Raw genomic sequence first — 16,175 nt, 5'->3', positions numbered from 1 at the left:
CCCCCTCCATCCCCCACCTCCACCCCACACCCATCCCCCCTCCATCCCCCTCCATCCCCCACCTCCATCCTCCCTCCATTCCCCCCACCCGCCTTCCCCAGCTACTTCCAGGGTCTTGAGGTCCTAACGCTCAGGCATGAGGAGGTGGAGGCTTTCGGTTTTGTGGAGGTTCTGAGTTTCCACCCTTGGGTTTCTGACTGTCGCCTTCTTCCCTTCTGATTTTAACTCACTTGGTTTCCCGTCCTCTGAAATTGGGATGATATTTCTTCCGGGTGATTTTATCTCTATTTTTGTATCCTTCTTTGTCCTCTGTTCCTTTGTCCCTAATTAACTTCTGAGACATTTGTCTCTTCTGACAGCTTGATATAATAGTTTCCTTGTATCTGGTCTTTACCTTTTTGGAATCTTTCTTTTTATCTCATTTCATCTGGGATTTTTTTTTTTTTTTATTGCAGCAGGGCCTTGAGCCTTGGGCGGAAGGAGCTGGTGGCTGTGCGGTCGATTGGGATTCTGTCGTGGGACCTGGGCAGTCGCACTCTGAGCCTCACTTTCCCCATCTAGTGAAAGGTACTTCCTCCAGAGGCCGAATTCAGAGCAAAATGACCAAAGTAACTAGAGCATGAGCTCCTTGGGACAAGGATGGAATCTCCTCCTGCGTCCCCAGGATGTGCACGGGGCCGGGCACGACACGCAACGAACCACATTCGCCACACGTGCAGATTAAAAGGTGAACGAAACATGAAGATACGAACAGTAATGGTGTTACAGGCTGAATCGTGTCCCCTCAGAATGCATATGCTGAAGCCTGGCCCCCAGCACCTCACAACATGATGGTATTTGGAGGGGGGGACTTCACAGAGGCGGGTAACCTAAAATGAGACCATTAGGGCGACCCTGATGCAATCTGACTGGGGTCCTTGTAAGAAAAGGGGATCAGGACGCAGACATGCACAGAGGGAAGCCCGCGTGAGGACACGGGGAGATGCCGTCCACACGCCCAGGAGGGAGGCCTCGGGAAAAACCAACCCTGCGTGCACCTTGAGCTCAGACTTCCGGCCCCCAGGATCATGAAAACAAAGACTTCTAGTCTGTGGAACTTTGTCAAGGCAGCTCCTAGTGAACTCATGCAAACGGAAACTACTGGTTGAGTGCCTATTATATGCAAGACACAGTGAAAAGAACTTAAATCTACCGATCACTTATCTTTATAATAACCCTATGTCAGACCCATGGGAGTTAAGGAATTACTCGAGGTCCTACTGAGATACTAAAGGGAGCCAGGTTCACAGCAGAGTGTGTGAGATTCCAGGGCCCACCTACTCGTCTAGAATTCAGTATCACTGAAGGAAGGAAGGAGGAGAGGAAGGGAGGAAGGGAGGAAGGAAGGAAGGAAGGAAGGAAGGAAGGAAGGAAGGAAGGAAGGGGAGAGGAAGGGAAGAAGTGAAGGAAGGAGAGAGGGAGGGAGGGAAGGAAGAGAGGAGCTAAGAGATAGTGTGCCCTAAGTGTCAAAGCTTCTAAAACAACAGTGAGGACACAGACACCAAAGTAAGGAGGACATACCTGCGCTGAGCCCTGAAAGGTGAGCTGGGCAGGAAGCATCAGGACCTCTCCGCTCCCCGCTTCTCCGGCTTTAATGGAAGCTGTGTAGCTGACCGAGAAGGAGTCTCCCACTGCTCAGACAGAAAGCATGTGTGAGTCAAGAGGGGCCCTTCCGCCACACCCCAGACAAGCCCCAGGTCAAAGGAGGCTGCCACCACAACTGACGCAGACAACAAGGGCGCCACTCGGGTCTCAGGTGCCAGCGATGGGGACAGTGAACTGTGCGTGCCTGCTCACAGGGTCCCTCTTCTTCCCCTGGAAGAGGATGTCAGCAGGTGCGAAGAGCCAGAGAGGGCCCCCTGCTGCCCCTGTACGGTCTTCTCCGGGGGCCCCCCCCGCCCCCTCCAGCACTGCCCAGGACTGGGCGGGCCAGTCTTCCTGATCCCGGGGTATTGCTGACTCCCACACTTGGGAAATCCAGAAACTTTCTGTTTTGTTTGGAATCTAGGCAGGGATCTACTTATTCCCCAAAATCCTGCTCACACAACTAAGGAGAAGAGTCTTCATCGGACTTGTGGGCCTCAGTGGACAGACCGACACGAAGCCCTACTCTGACCCCTCTGGGCAGCTGGTTCTGCGAGCATGACAAGGGGCGCTGGGAGGCAGGACCTGGCCCTATGGGTTCATGTGGGGCCCCCTCAGCCCCATGGTCTCTAGCTGGCCCTCAATTTCTTCATTACAAAAGTTAATTGTCTGTATTTAAGGGGAATCTTCCCTCGCTCACAGCTCTCCTTAGTAAGAAGTCAAATGGAACATCCAGGCTCTCTGGAGAGGGCAGCTCTGCTCCCGGACAGGGGCCACCCTCAGACCCCAAGGTGAACCAACAGCTGGGAAAGAGAGGAACCCCAGACGAGGGTGGGGGGCAGAGGGGCTACTACCTCAAGTTTCTAGCTTTGCGGGAGGCAGCCCCGCTTCCTGGAGGGACCCTCCCATCTGATGTTAGAGATGGGTCCTGCCCACCTTAAGTCCCAACAGCGGATGCCTTCCATTGAGCTGACGTTCTCGTGGGCTCTGGGCACCTGGCAGAGCCCAAGGCACTTTGTAAACAAAAACTGAAAGGACCATCTCTGTCCCAGTTCTTTCTGTGACAACCGCCTTGCGCCCGGCCAGAGCTGATACTGGCTTCTCGTCTGAACTGAGGGGTGGTGGGGCTGAGGTTGTGATACTTTCTTATTTTTTTTTTAACAGCTTTGAGGTAAAACTTACGTATCACCCAGTTCACCTGTTTTAAGTGTGCGCTTCAAGGGATTTTGTGTATTTGGAGTTCTTCGACCACACCACAGTCTGATTTCAGAACATTTCCATCACCCAAACAAGAAAGGCAGTCACTCTCCGCTGCCACACCAAGGCCTAGGCAACCACTAATCTGGTTTTGGGGGGCGGAGGGGGTGGTAATAATTTGTCTTTCTGGACATCTCCTAGAAAGAGAATCATATAATATGTGTTGTTTGTGTTTGATTTCTTTTACAGAGCAAACCTTTTTTGAGGTTCATCTATGTCATGCATGAATCAGTTCTTCATTCCGTCTTACTGCGAGTCATATTCCATTGTGGGGACAGACAGAATGCTCTCCCATGGCGCCTATACCTGAACTTTTTTAGAAGTAAGGCACACAAGAAACCTGGTGTTCAACTCATTCTGATTCCAAGACAAAGAAGCTGCACCCTTTCTGCTGTGGAAGGAACCCCAACTCCTTCCAGACAGCTACAAACCTCGGGGGGTGGGGGCGGCGGGGGGAGGCTGGATAGAATAAAATATTGGGAAGAGGGTGTGGGGAATATTAACTTAATTTGAGAATGATGGACTTTGGACTTCAAACTTACAAGGGCAAACATGTTGATCTCAGATTTTAATTCCTTTTGGACTTGAATATATTTGGGCTCCAATTTGTAGGGAATTCTTTCCTCGGATTTTCACTTCTCCCTGAGAATTTGCAAAAAGGAGGTGGTAGCAGGTCACTGCTGGAGGATATTTGTGCAAATGAACCCAGTGTTGTCCCCTACGGGCACTGCAAAGCTCGTGACCCACCCTGTTGACTAGCACCTTGTGGACTAACGTGGCAGGACTTGATTGAATGGGTATCAGAATCAGGGAGAATTTCCAGGCTTGGGTATAGAGTACCCTTTAGGTTATTTGAGAATGTCATGTTCTGAGTCAAAGCCTTCACAGGACAGAAAAACCACCTCTTCTACCCTCCAGCAGTCCCAGAGGGACACACAAAGGGGCAAATGGTGGGTGGTTTGGGGGTGCAGGCCTGTCCTGAGTCCTGACCACGGCTGATCTCCTTCCCCAGGGGACCAGTCGCAATCTGCAGATTTGTGAGAAGCCCCAGGAGTGTGGAGAACAACATAAGAGATCCTCAGGGGAAGCTCGTGCTCACCACCCACCCCTGACGTTTCAGTCCGCAAGCATGGGCACCCTCCCTGAAACAGGGCAGGCCTCTCCCCACCCCTCCTCACTGGGCAGCTCACCCCAACTGATGGGAGGGACTGACCCACGGCAGTGGGCTGCTGGCTGGGGGTGCCAGCCTGCAATGGCCAGTGGGGGACAAAGCCCATCCCGCTCTGCGGGTCAGAGACTAGGGCCGCCTGATCAATCAAAGCCTGTCCTCCAGCCCTGCCTTCCGCCTGTAACAGGGGTCAGCGTTTAACCCTCAAATGCTGTCAAGTACTTCATTTCTCAATGTGTGGAGACCTCAAAAAAAAAAAAATGTAAAGGAGAGGAGTAATGAGCACTGAGGCTGTGGAACCACTAGGATTTTTATTTTAAAAATCTCAACACCTTCATTTTATTTTTATGCAATGATAAATCCTTAGGCTCACAGGCGGCGTGACAGAATCAACTAAGACGATACCGCAGTGAAGGTCCTGGGAGCAGACCTTACCTGGTGCAGCGGCTGGTCGCCCTCACAGCCTGCGCCCGGGCGCCAGCCCCCGGATCCCACAGGGCGCCCCACTGTGGATGGAGGAGACCTCATTGCCTGCGATGCCCAGAGCAGGAGGCAGAGGCTGCCCTGCACCACCTCTCCCCCAGGGCCGTCACCTGTGCTCCATATGAGACACACACACACACACACACACACACACACACAATCAAAACAATCAACCAAATCACTACTGGCACAGGGAACACTTCTCAGGTCAGGCTTCCCATGAAATAACCCCCTTCCCCTTACAGTCACATCCTGAAGCAGGCATCGTCACCGTCCCCGAGTGACAGAGAGGAGGCTGATGTTCTGGAATGGGCAGCGGGCAAAGGTCAGGGTTGGTGGGGCTCAGCACCCCGCGCTGACCCACAGCCCCGAGCGGGCGAAGTGCAGGAGGGCAGGGAAGTGAGGTGCAGGGGAGGAGAGGGGGGCCTCCCAGGCAGAGCCTGGGGCCTGAGCAGATGCCGCCAGGCAGGGGAGAGTGACAAGTGTGATCTGTGTGGCAGGAGTGCAGATGCTGGGAGCCGCTGGGGAAATGAGAGGAGAGAGGCAGGCCTGCCAGACCAGAGGCTGGGAGAGCGTGGGGAGGGAGCCGGGCAGAGCCAGGGCATGTCGCCTCGCTCAGTCTCTGCCACCACTCTACGAGGTGCTGATAGAAACACGTCACATCCCAAGTTCAGAGAAATTCAGTAATTTCCAGAGGCAACGCAGCTCCTAAGTGGCCAAGTGAGGAGTCAAATCTAGGTCGGTTTGAGACCGAGTGTGTGCTCGGCTCACTAGCTTAAGGAGGCGGGGTGGGGGGTAGGGTTTATTTTTCCATCTTTGAGGGAAGGCCCTGAGGACCCCTTGGCTGGGACGTATCCTAATGGTTTTTATGACATTGTTTAAACCACAGCCAGCAAAGAGGTGGCTGCTTGTGGGCCAACCCCATTGGTAGCTTCCGTCAAGTAGGGCTCTGATGCCCTTTCTAGGCTCAGAGGGAAAGTGTGGCATGATTGGTGAGCAACGTGGGCTCAGCGGAGAGGTCAGCCCTGAGCATGTGAGAGCATACACTACAGGATAAGGGTCATGGAGTGGACCATCTTTTCCTCCGTAAAGGAGGTAAGTACTCGGAGTAAAAGAAGTCTCACCCTCCCAAGAAAACGGACAGTGCTGAAGTCATGGTAACAACTAATTCCAGAATTCGCTGAAACCCGCTTAATTAACCAACGACAACTTGCCTCAGGACACACACCTCCAAAGCCAGCCAGGGACGGTGGTGCTCAGAAAGCCAGCCCGTCAGCGCAGAGGTACTCCAGCAACCAGGCGAGAACACGAGTGAAGGTCTCACGAGCAGGCTTCGAGGGCCAGGGTCAAACCAATCCCCCCTCGACCCAGCAGCCCCCAACACAAACTCTGCCCTTCACTGAAGGATAAGAAACCTGGCCCTCTGGTGGTGGACAGATGGGGGCTCACTATAAACTCTATCTTTGGTTATGTCTGGAATTCTTCATGATAAAAATTGATGATACTAATAAAAAGACTAGAAATACTTATTCTTAACAACTCTTCCCCCAAATCCTACCTCTCTCTAATCTAAGTTAACAAATCCAGCTTTTCGGGTGCAGTTATTGAGTGGTGGTCTCCTCCTTCGATACCTGATAGTAAAATCCGTCGTGAGTGAACACATGTCACGTGTTTAAGAACCCGCCTGCCATGCATCACACACTCTGTCAGCGTCTGTACGTTCACTTGCCCTCCCTGACTTCATACGTGCTGCTATTACCTTGCAGAAACTTCTTTCTGAAAGCCTGGAATCCCGCCGAGGTCTGGTTTCCAGTTGACCCCGTAACGGAGAGGCCAGTGATGTTGTCCAGCAGGAGCAGATCGGAGAGGTTGGGGGCCATGGGGGTCCTGGTGTTGTCCACGAGCAGTCTCACGTGAGCTGTCTGCAGTTCGCTGTGCCCAGACACCTAGAAGAGGAGATGACAGGAGGGCAGCTTTGCTGGCAAGTCCCACCATCTAACATGACCCCCCGGCTGGGCCTGTGCACGTCTGGTCCTCAGGCAGAGGGAGGGCATGACCGTCTCACCGGGGCTGGAGAACTTATCAGGTCTGATTTCAAAGGCCCCAGGACATGTGTGGACTCACGCTTGCTAAGCCATTGCTTGGTGACAGATTCAAAGCCACTGGGACCCTGAAATGCAATGAAATTACTCCTCCAGGGAAACAGAAAAAATAACGAAGCAAGAGCCACAGTCAGGTTGGGGAGATGGTGGCCATCAGTGTGACCAAGAAAAGCAAACAACGGCTCCTTCTCACACCGTCATTTTGAAGGTTTAGCCCAGCCCCAGAGCCCTGCCCAGGGCGTCTGACTGCCATCTGACGTCCAGGATCGAGCAAGCCGGGTCGGTCTCCATCCTCCTGGTCAGTCTCTCCCAGGCGGGCTCTGCTTGGCCATGCGTTTGAATGGCTAGGCTGCTGGAAGCTGCCTGGTGGCCCAAGCAGCTTGGTTCCCCGCCTGGGCTCAGCAACCTTGCCCTGTTCCCACTGTCGAGGCTTTTCCCACCACCCCTGCCCCGCCTTCCCCAGCCTTCCCAGAAGGGACACAGGAGCTGGGGAAAGAGGGAGGCAATGTCTGTATATGCAGGTGCACACACACGCACACACACGCATGCACACAGCGGGGACATCTCCAGGAGGACGTACGAGAAACTGGTAGCACCAACTATATCCAGGAAGGGCAACAGGACAGCTGAAGGCGTGAGATAAATCAAGGCTTGTCCAGTAGAGGGTTAACTCCGCAGGTGTGGACCGCCCAGACCCCGCACACCCTGAAGAAAGGACTGACTCCCGACCAGCTCCTGGGAGGTTACCTGTAAAGCCCTTGGACTACCCTGCCTGAGAAGAGCATCTTTATATACCTGGGGGCTCGGGCCACAGCAGGCTGTGTGTGCTAATGGTGCGAATGGAGATGGGGCCCTTGAGCCGAGCTGCGTCAAGGTGAGCTCTGGAGCGGCTGGTGACCAGTTACTAAGGTCACGTGGGCACCGCATGTCTCCATGAGGGACCCACATTAAAACCCCTGGACATCGAGGCTCGAGTATGTGTCTCTGGTGGACAATACTTGGTACATGACATCACATGTCACTGCTTTGGAAAATGCAATGCCGGCCGCAGGACTCCACCAGGGAAGGACAGTGGGAAGCTTGTGCCTGGTCTCACAACTCCTTCCTATATACCTTTTACTTTGCTAACTTGAATCTGCACGCTTCTGCTATAATAAATCATAACTACGAGTCTGACGGCTTCCTGAGTCGTGAGAGTCCTTCCAGAGAATCATGGAGCCCAAGGGAGGGTGGTCCTGAGGATCCCTAACACAACAATAATGTGAAACACCATCTCCCAGGATTAGTAAGGATCTAAGACTTTAAAAACACTGAATAAAATTTTTACACTTGTCAAGCACCATATCAATGTTGAAAGAAAATACATCATTCTTTCTCTCCCATTCTAAATGACCACAGTGCATTTTCACAAACAGGAGTTTAACTGTTACTAAAACTCTTGTCCTGGTGCCATGATACAAAACAGAAAATCCCCTGTACCTCACTTCATCCCTCACATGTCCAGACACAGGTAGACAGCCCTGTGACTTGCCAGTCCTTAAATACGTAACTCTACCCAGACATGATTTGGTCAAAATCCAACTATTTTCTCTTCCACTATAAGCCACCTATGAATACCTACCACGGCACATTTCTGAAAAATCACTCCGTCCTCAGCATTTTTTGGAACATCTCTTGAGATGTCTCCGAACTACAATAAAATATAGAAATGATTAGAAAATGAAAAACACTTCATACTATGCACGTTTAATAAAAGCACAAGATGTAAAAAAAATTAAAAATAAATAAATACATGTACAAGATGACCTTTTAAAGGAAGGATAGAGATTTACTTCTGTCATCTAATAACTGCTTAAGTAATCCTGAAGATTTTTTTAAGCAAGTACTTAAAGGATTGGAACTTAAGCCCATGAGGAAGCAAGAATGCAGGCGTGTGGTCACCCAGAGCTCTATTCTGTCCAGGGGTCTCACGTAAACAACACCCCCTGTCACAGGAACACAGCACACCAGGGCTGATCCTCGGACAAGAGGCATGCGTGTGCGTGTTTATACCACCAGCAGCGAATGGGGCTGAACCTGCAGAACCTGCAGAACCTGCAGCCCCCTGCTCGGATTCACACCTCCTATTCATCTTCAATACCAGATGCTTCTGTACAGAAGGAATAAGCTTTTCTGAAGAACCAAAGCCTATGGCATCTTATACCCAGTGGGGCCCCAAACCGGTTTCTTTCCAACTTCTGCTAATTCTGTTAAAGGACCAAAGGTGTTACTTACCAGGTGGTGTGTTATAGGAGACTCTCTTTTAAACAAAGTCTTCTTGGGCCGTGAGGGAGTAAAAGCAAGCATGGCCTGAGTCCTTGGACCACTAGAGGGTGCAAAAGTCGGGAGGGGATGGAAGACTTCACTTTTCCTGCTGAATTTCCTTCCAAATGGTGCTCCCACTGCAAAACAGCAATGGACATGCATGACAGAATGCAGGAAGGCAGTCAGACACGGGGGGTAAACTCAGGAGGAGGACCACATATATGAGGAAGGCCCCTGGAAGATGTCTGCCGAAAATGAGTAAGTGAATGAATAAATAAATGAATGACCTATCATCTCTTTGCCAGGAAAATGAGATGTGCTCACTTTGGGGGGCATGGGCTGTGGAGCCTAAAGAGAGTGCTTCTCAAAGTGTGTGTCACTCATCACGGGTGCGGGCTAAAATGCACATTCCTGGACTCCCTCCCAGATCCACTGAATCAGACCACCAGGCGAGGGAGATGCCTGGGTGATTCTTACACACACGGCATCAGACAGCCCCGGGTTCGAATCCTGACTCTGTCATTTACCAGCTGGGTCCTTGGGCAAGTCATCTAACTTCCTTGTGCCTCAGTTTCCCTAACTCTGCCGTGGACAGAGAGTAAGTCTCCCCTCACTGGGTCCTTCTGATGACCTGTCAAGCAGATGGTGAGCACCCCTGACGGCTACTGTGAGGAAGATGGGCCCACAGCCAAACACGATGCCTGCAGAGTCACCCAACGTGAAACAGCTCCCTCCAGAATTTGCTCTACGTCAACGTATGTTGAAAATGCATGAGCACCAGGGGTAACACAGAAACGTCAGTTAGAAGGGACTGGCAGCGCTGTCAGGAGTGGGTGCTGATGGGCTGTGTGGCCCCAGACACTCAGAGCCTCAGTTTCCCTCACTTGGGAATGCAGCTAAAATATCCCTGAGACGGGGCTGCCTAAGGAGCAAACGAGATGCCGGGCTGAACATGAACACCCTGAGGCGTTTTATCAAAGCTCGAAGCCAGAAACCCAAATGTTTGAAACGACTTGGATTGCTGGGTTGGGTTTTTTCAACATTTACCTTCTACCCAGATGCAAACTGGAAATTGAGTAAGAATGACCATTTTTCAGTTGTTCTTACAGTGTTATTGATAGCGAGATCTTCAGAAGTGCTTGTGAAAACTTTCATAATTTCAGAATCCATGTAGGAAGAAATAAAAACTTGAAAAAAAGAAAAAAGGCGTAGAACTGGATTCTGGATAAAATTAGAATCTTGTCCCTGGATAATGTCTGTGGTTGAGTTGGGTCAAGCTCATGATGTTGGAACAGGGGTAAAGGTGAGCGCCGGGGGCTCGCCGCAGGCGGGCATGTTCCCAGGCCAGCTGCTGACCCAGTCGGGGGTGTCTGAGCAAATCCCACAGGTGCCAGGGAGAAGGGACGCCCATCGCTGACCCCTGCTGGCCCCTCAGGCTAAGGGACACATGCCTTCTCGGCAGATTTGCTGGACACAAACCCGTAAGGCCACACTGGGCTTTATCCCTGGCGCACCTGTTTATGCCCCCTGGCCCTCAGAAGGCCCAGCCACAGGCTCCCATGAGACAGGGCAGGTGTTGACAGACAGTACAGAAGAAATTCATGCTACGAAGTGACTATCGCCACCCAGCAGGTCATCGGTCAGTGGCCTCCCCATTCGTGCCACCAGCACGTGGGCCTGTTTGTACCATCCGTACAGTGCTTTGCCTACACCCTCATTCCCCTGCTCTGGCTGCCACATGCCCGGAAGCCTCTCCTTCCATCCTCTGGCCCTGCTAAACTGTCAGTTCTCAGGACTCTGCTGAGGAGCCCCTCCTCCGCGGAGCCCTCCCTGAAGCCCCTCCTAGCGGCCTTACTGCTCTGTCCCCTGTTCTTAATGCAATCACAGAGTAGTACATGGGGTTCCCTTTCACCAACAGGTTTGCCTAATCGATGAATAAAAGGTCTCTACGAATGCAGTGAAATCACCTCAACCTATTTTACTCAAGAGAAAACACTGGATTTTGTAAAATGTAAAGTCTGCAGGGAGTCACAAAGGACATAGGAAATACTTTTTAACTCCCCAAGTAAGTGCGATCTGTTTATCCCTGGTATAAAACAGGATTCTCGAAGAAGGTGTATTTACAATCTGTGCCAAGGGGACTCTGGGTGGAAAGATGGTTTTGTCACCAAAGCTCCTCTCTACTCAATAAGAGTCCTGCTCAGTCTATGCAGACAAGGGGGGCCAACCTGGACCCCAGCCCATCCTGGTCCCCAGGAAGCAGAATGAAGCACAGAACCCAGAATACTCTACCCCCAGCCCCAGGGACAGGCTCAGGGGCAGGCACCGGCCTCAGGCTGAAGCCCACTGGTCTTCCCAGGAACTCCTGCCAAGCTACGGGGAAGTCTTCCGCTGCCTAAGTATCAGCTGTATGGTTCCCAAAAGGTTCCCAGGAATGAGGGAACCAGGGGAAAGCAGGGCTGAGATGGAAACAGAAAGGCATAGCCCTGGGATGCCGAGCCCCTGGGCCAGCGGTGGCCGGGCCTGCCTGGCTCCGTTATAAGACCACTGGGTTCTGTTTTTCTTAGGTGAGTTCCAGCTCAGTTTCTGTCACCTGGTGTGGTGGGCTGAAATTTACCTGTCCAGAGAACCGGTAAATATGCCACCTTGTATATAACAGGGACTTCCCAAATGTGATTAAATGAAGGACGCTGATTTGAGGAAATCGCCTGGATTATCTGAGTGGAGCAGAAATGTAATCCCAAGTGTCCTCCTTCTAAGAAGGAGGCAAGGGAGCGCTGACAGGCAGAAGAGAGGAAGGCCACGTGCCCCCAGAGGCAAGATGCTGGCGTGCTGGCTCTGAGCTCGAGCAAGGGGCCAGGACCCAAGGCAGGCAAGGAGCACAGCTGGGGATGCTGGAGGAGAGAAGCAAACATTCTCCCCGGAACCCTGGACGGAGTGTGGCCGTGCCCACACCTCGACTTCAGTCCAGCGACGCTGATTCCCAGCCTGCCCTCCAGAATGCTAAGAGAATAAATCTGTGTTGCTCTAAGCCACGAAGTCTGCGGTGATTTGTGAAAGCAGCCTCAGGAAACCCACACACCTGCTCCTATGCACATTCTATATCTTATTCATCAGACTCCTTCAGGGGCGAATGTGGACGGGCCGCCTTACCCTGACTCCTGCTCCGAGCACAAAAGCTCCAGCCAGCTCCTGGAGGGGGCCACACGCTGCCCCCTGCTCGGCAGGTCAGCGGGTAACGTACCGCATTCGCCCATGGTAGGCACATGAGCAGAGCACGAGGGAGATGGAGGCAGGGGGCTCAGACTTTAGGGTCCGATTCTCTGAACGAAAAACGAACCAAAAGAAAAACTTACCTTCAGTCTTAAAGTGAGAGCGTTCCACACTGGGCCAAATCAAACGGGGCAGGTCCTAAAAAATGCAAAAGGCAAAAGTCACTAGTGAAGAACATGCTTGTGAGAAGTGACTGCAGGTCGTTTTCGTAAGTGGCTCACACAGAGAGGGGTTGCACTCTTCTCCAGAAATCGGAAACAAAATTTTTCCAAGTGAGCCATCCCCATCAGGAGTCCAGGATTATCTCCTCTTTCCCACAGAGGCCAGCAACTCAGTCATGACTACATTTTGGGAAGCTGTCCCGGAAGGCTGCACTGTGGGATCAAAATTTCGTGTACTCAGACCTGAGTTCGAATCCCAGCTCTGCTTCTCACTAACCCTGCGACACTGGCTGAGCCTCCAGCCTCTGAGTTCCCAAGATCTTGCAAGTCCCAACGGAGTGGCTCATAAAATGCCAGATAGGGAGTCCAGAGAACTGGGTTCTAGCTGGAACCATTTCCTTGCTGTGTGTCCTTGGCCAAGTCTCTCAGCCTCTCTGAGCCTCAGACCCTCATCAAAAAAGCAAAGACCTCAAAGCCTCCTCCCAGCTTGCTTCACCTTGCTCAGTGATGAAATGAGGCCCGGACAACTCTCCCAGTCCACCTTTGTAAGCGGGCCCCAGAAAGCCCAGACCTTTCTACTAGAAAACAATAATAATAATAATAAAAATAACAACAAGGGGCGCCTGGGTGGCTCAGTCGTTGACCGTCTGCCTTCGGCTCAGGTCATGATCCCAGGGTCCTGGGATTGAGCCTCGCATCGGGCTCCCTGCTCCGCGGGGAGTCTACTTCTCCCTCTCCCACTCCCCCTGCTTGTGTTCCCTCTCTCGCTGTGTCTTTCTCTGTCAAATAAAATAAATAAATAAATAAATCTTTAAAAAAAAATAATGATGATGATAAAGCTGTCCTGGCTGGAGCCCTTAAAATGGGCTGGGTCCCATGCTGTGCACTCTAGCACACAGTCTTCATAATAAGCCAGGGAAATGTCATTCTCCCTTTACAGCAAAATCCCCACACCCGGATAATGAGATCTCTCCCCCCAGGTCCCACAGGGGAGAAGAGACTAGCTTTGAACGCACAGAGCCCAGCTCTGGACGTGCTGGTTTGTACATAATGGAGGCAGAAAGGGTGTGCACAGGCAGTGAAGACCATGACTGCTGCATGGGACACTCGGGCCCAGCTCGGGGCCCAGCCCAAGGGCTAGTTCCTATGGCTGCCGTTGGGACAGCACTCACCTGGGCAAGACACTGTGGGGTTGGGAGGGACCGCATGGCCGCTGTCTTTGCCCACCTGGAAGGCTTTCTCCGTATCCCTGCTTGTGGTCACAGAGGCCTGACCCCTTGGCCACTGAGGGCCATGTGGTCCAGACCCAGTGTGTGGAGACCCCCAGACCCCCGGACATCCCAGGCTGAAGCGGCTCTCCTGGGACGACATAAGCCAGGTCCCCAGGCTGCACGGAGGAGGCCCAGGTGAGCATACAGAGAAGGTAGAGAATAAGCCAGACCCAGCCAGCCTGGCACAAGACCTACCCCAGCGCTCTTCCTGCCTTCCCCCACGGTGACCTCACAGTACTCCAATGCACCAGTGAAATCCCCTCTTCCCTTGACACCCACAGACAGACTTGCCCAAGGGTCCCCTCTCTCTCCCCGCCCCCACATGGCCCCTGTGCAGCGTGCCTCCCTCCTCCCAGGACCTGCGGGTGCAAGCAGCCTCTTCCTCCTTCCCGTGCCTCTCCACAGCGCTCCTCCTATTTCATGTCCACACCTGACTCATCATCGGAGAAACCCATTTTAAGAAGCACAACACATAGGGGCACCCCCAAAGGGGCTGACAGTAAGATCACAGCGAGGTATCTGTACACGCACGTCCAGAGCACCATCATTCACAATAGCCAAAATGTGGCAGCAGCTCCGGTGCCCATGGCCAGATCCGTGGAAAAGCCAAACAGGGTCCATCCAAAGGAAGGGATGTCATCCAGCCTTAAAGGAAGGACGTTCTGACACCTGCTACCACATGAACAAACTTGGACGACATCGTGCTCAGCGAAAGAAGTGGGCCATGAAAAGACAAACGCTGTAGGATTCCACTTCTGGGAGGTTCCTGGAGTCATCAGATCCACACAGACAGAAAGAAGGGTGGTGGGCACCGGGGGCTGGGGGAGGGAGGCCAGGGGAGTGAGTGTTTCATGGAGAGAGTTCCAGCTTTGCCAAGATGCAGAGTTCTGGAGGTGGATGGTGGTGATGGCTTAATGCCCCTGAACTCTACACTCAACGTTAAAATGGTAAATTGGTTATGGTAAAATGGTTAAATGGTAAAATGGTTAAAATGGTAAATTTTAGGTTATGTGTATTTCATCGCAATTACAAATACGAATAAATGGAATAAATAAACAAAGCAGATCTATGTTGACCTAGTGAAAATGTTAAGATTCAAGTGAAATCACTAGGTTGCAAAACTACAATATCATCCCATTTAATAAAAACAGATTTTTACACTTCAAATGTAAGATTATGTATCTCATAATTGTGTTTACATATTCAATTATATATTTATTTATATATAGTAATTTTTATTTGTACACGTATTTACCTATTTACCTACACGTATTTATTTCTTTGTTTAATGTATATAAAGTATACGTATTTAATAACATAGTTCATATTCATCACATACTTAACGAACAATTATACGTTTAACAGGACACGACATTATATACCATGACCACATATTACGTTGAAAAGTCTAGAAAGAGGTTCTGAAGTGTCAGCCTCGGTGGCCTCGGGGAGAAGAGTGGTGCCCCTGCGGGCAGGGGAGGGAAGACCCGTTCCTCCAAGCCATCTGTGCCCTCTCATCTCCTACAACCAGAAGCACATGTCCGTGCGTCACAACAAAGTGATGCAGACGAGCAATGGGAACCACGCCACGGGGCCTGTCGGCAGGCCTGTTCCTTTGGGGTCTCCTGGGGCCCTCACACCTGACGTGAGGTGACCCGGAGTCTCCCTGGACAGCACGGTGTGGCCAGCACAGACCCTAGTCCAGAAGGTGCCTTCCACAAGGCAGAAAGAGGCACCTCTCCCTCAAGAGCCCTTCCGTGTGTCAGATGCTGTCAGGATACACTGGTGTGGACGGAGGCAGCCTTTGCTGCCATCTGGCAAGAGAAAAGTCTCGTGATAACAGCAGAGATCTGGGCTGTGACCTCCTCCTTGCAAGCGCAGTACGGAAACGGGGCAAGGGGCATTTCCCGGCAGAGAAGCCCGGCCACCGAGACCCCAGCCAGAAGGCCACGGTTGATGCCAACGGCAATAAACCATATCCACAGGATGCGCCCAGGCAAACCCCAGCAGACAGCCCCTATACAACACATCTATACAACCCGGCCCCCTGGAACTTTCCACTCATTCTCTCAACTAGCATTGCTGCATGGCAGGCTCTGCGCCGGGCACTGCAAGGTGAGCAAAGCAGACCTGGCCCCTGACTTGGCCAAGGGATGATGGTCTCCTTACTGATAGACATTTCCATCCGAAAGGAAGGGGCAGGTTCCAAGGGAACAAACAACCCACGAAGGCCTTCCGGAGCCCCAGGTGCCAGAGGCCCCTTGCTGTGCTCCCAGAGGTCTCACTGGTTTCTGGGTGTCACCAGCCTGGGGAGTGCCTCTCTGCGAGTTCCTTGGCCACACAGAGCAGCCTGCTCTCACAGAGACCATACTCAGGCGGCAGCTGACAGCCCCTTTCAATGCCCGCCTTCCCCTCCCTGGTTATCCCTCTCCGAAATGGCAGCCCCTGACAAGGTCACCATGACCTCTACCAGGCCCTGTTCAATGGTCCATTCTCCACCCTCACTGCGCACAACTTAGGACAGCATCCCAGA

At 52.1% G+C, this 16,175-nt stretch overlaps 1 protein-coding gene across 1 annotated transcript in view; it reads right to left on the bottom strand.

Annotated features, from left to right (window-relative positions):
* The window catches only part of EVC2 (EvC ciliary complex subunit 2), a 117,295-nt gene extending 104,951 nt beyond the window's left edge, over window positions 1-12,344 (bottom strand). Inside the window, exons 1-5 of the mRNA XM_073891417.1 lie at window positions 12,294-12,344; window positions 8,908-9,074; window positions 8,255-8,323; window positions 6,291-6,477; window positions 1,561-1,670 (exon numbers count right to left, since the gene is read on the bottom strand). Of these exons, the coding sequence (XP_073747518.1) occupies window positions 1,561-1,670; window positions 6,291-6,477; window positions 8,255-8,323; window positions 8,908-8,979 (438 nt within the window). The 5' untranslated portion in view covers window positions 8,980-9,074; window positions 12,294-12,344. The remainder of the gene's footprint in view (window positions 1-1,560; window positions 1,671-6,290; window positions 6,478-8,254; window positions 8,324-8,907; window positions 9,075-12,293) is intronic.
* Between the last annotated feature and the right edge of the window lie 3,831 nt (window positions 12,345-16,175).

This window comes from Callorhinus ursinus, unplaced genomic scaffold (genome assembly GCF_003265705.2).
Source record: "Callorhinus ursinus isolate GAN/ISIS: 27379988/994484 unplaced genomic scaffold, GSC_fseal_2.0 scaffold4, whole genome shotgun sequence".
NCBI classification, from domain to species: domain Eukaryota; kingdom Metazoa; phylum Chordata; class Mammalia; order Carnivora; family Otariidae; genus Callorhinus; species Callorhinus ursinus.
Note: the sequence above shows the minus strand (reverse complement) of the source record. Positions and strands in the feature narration are given on the sequence as shown.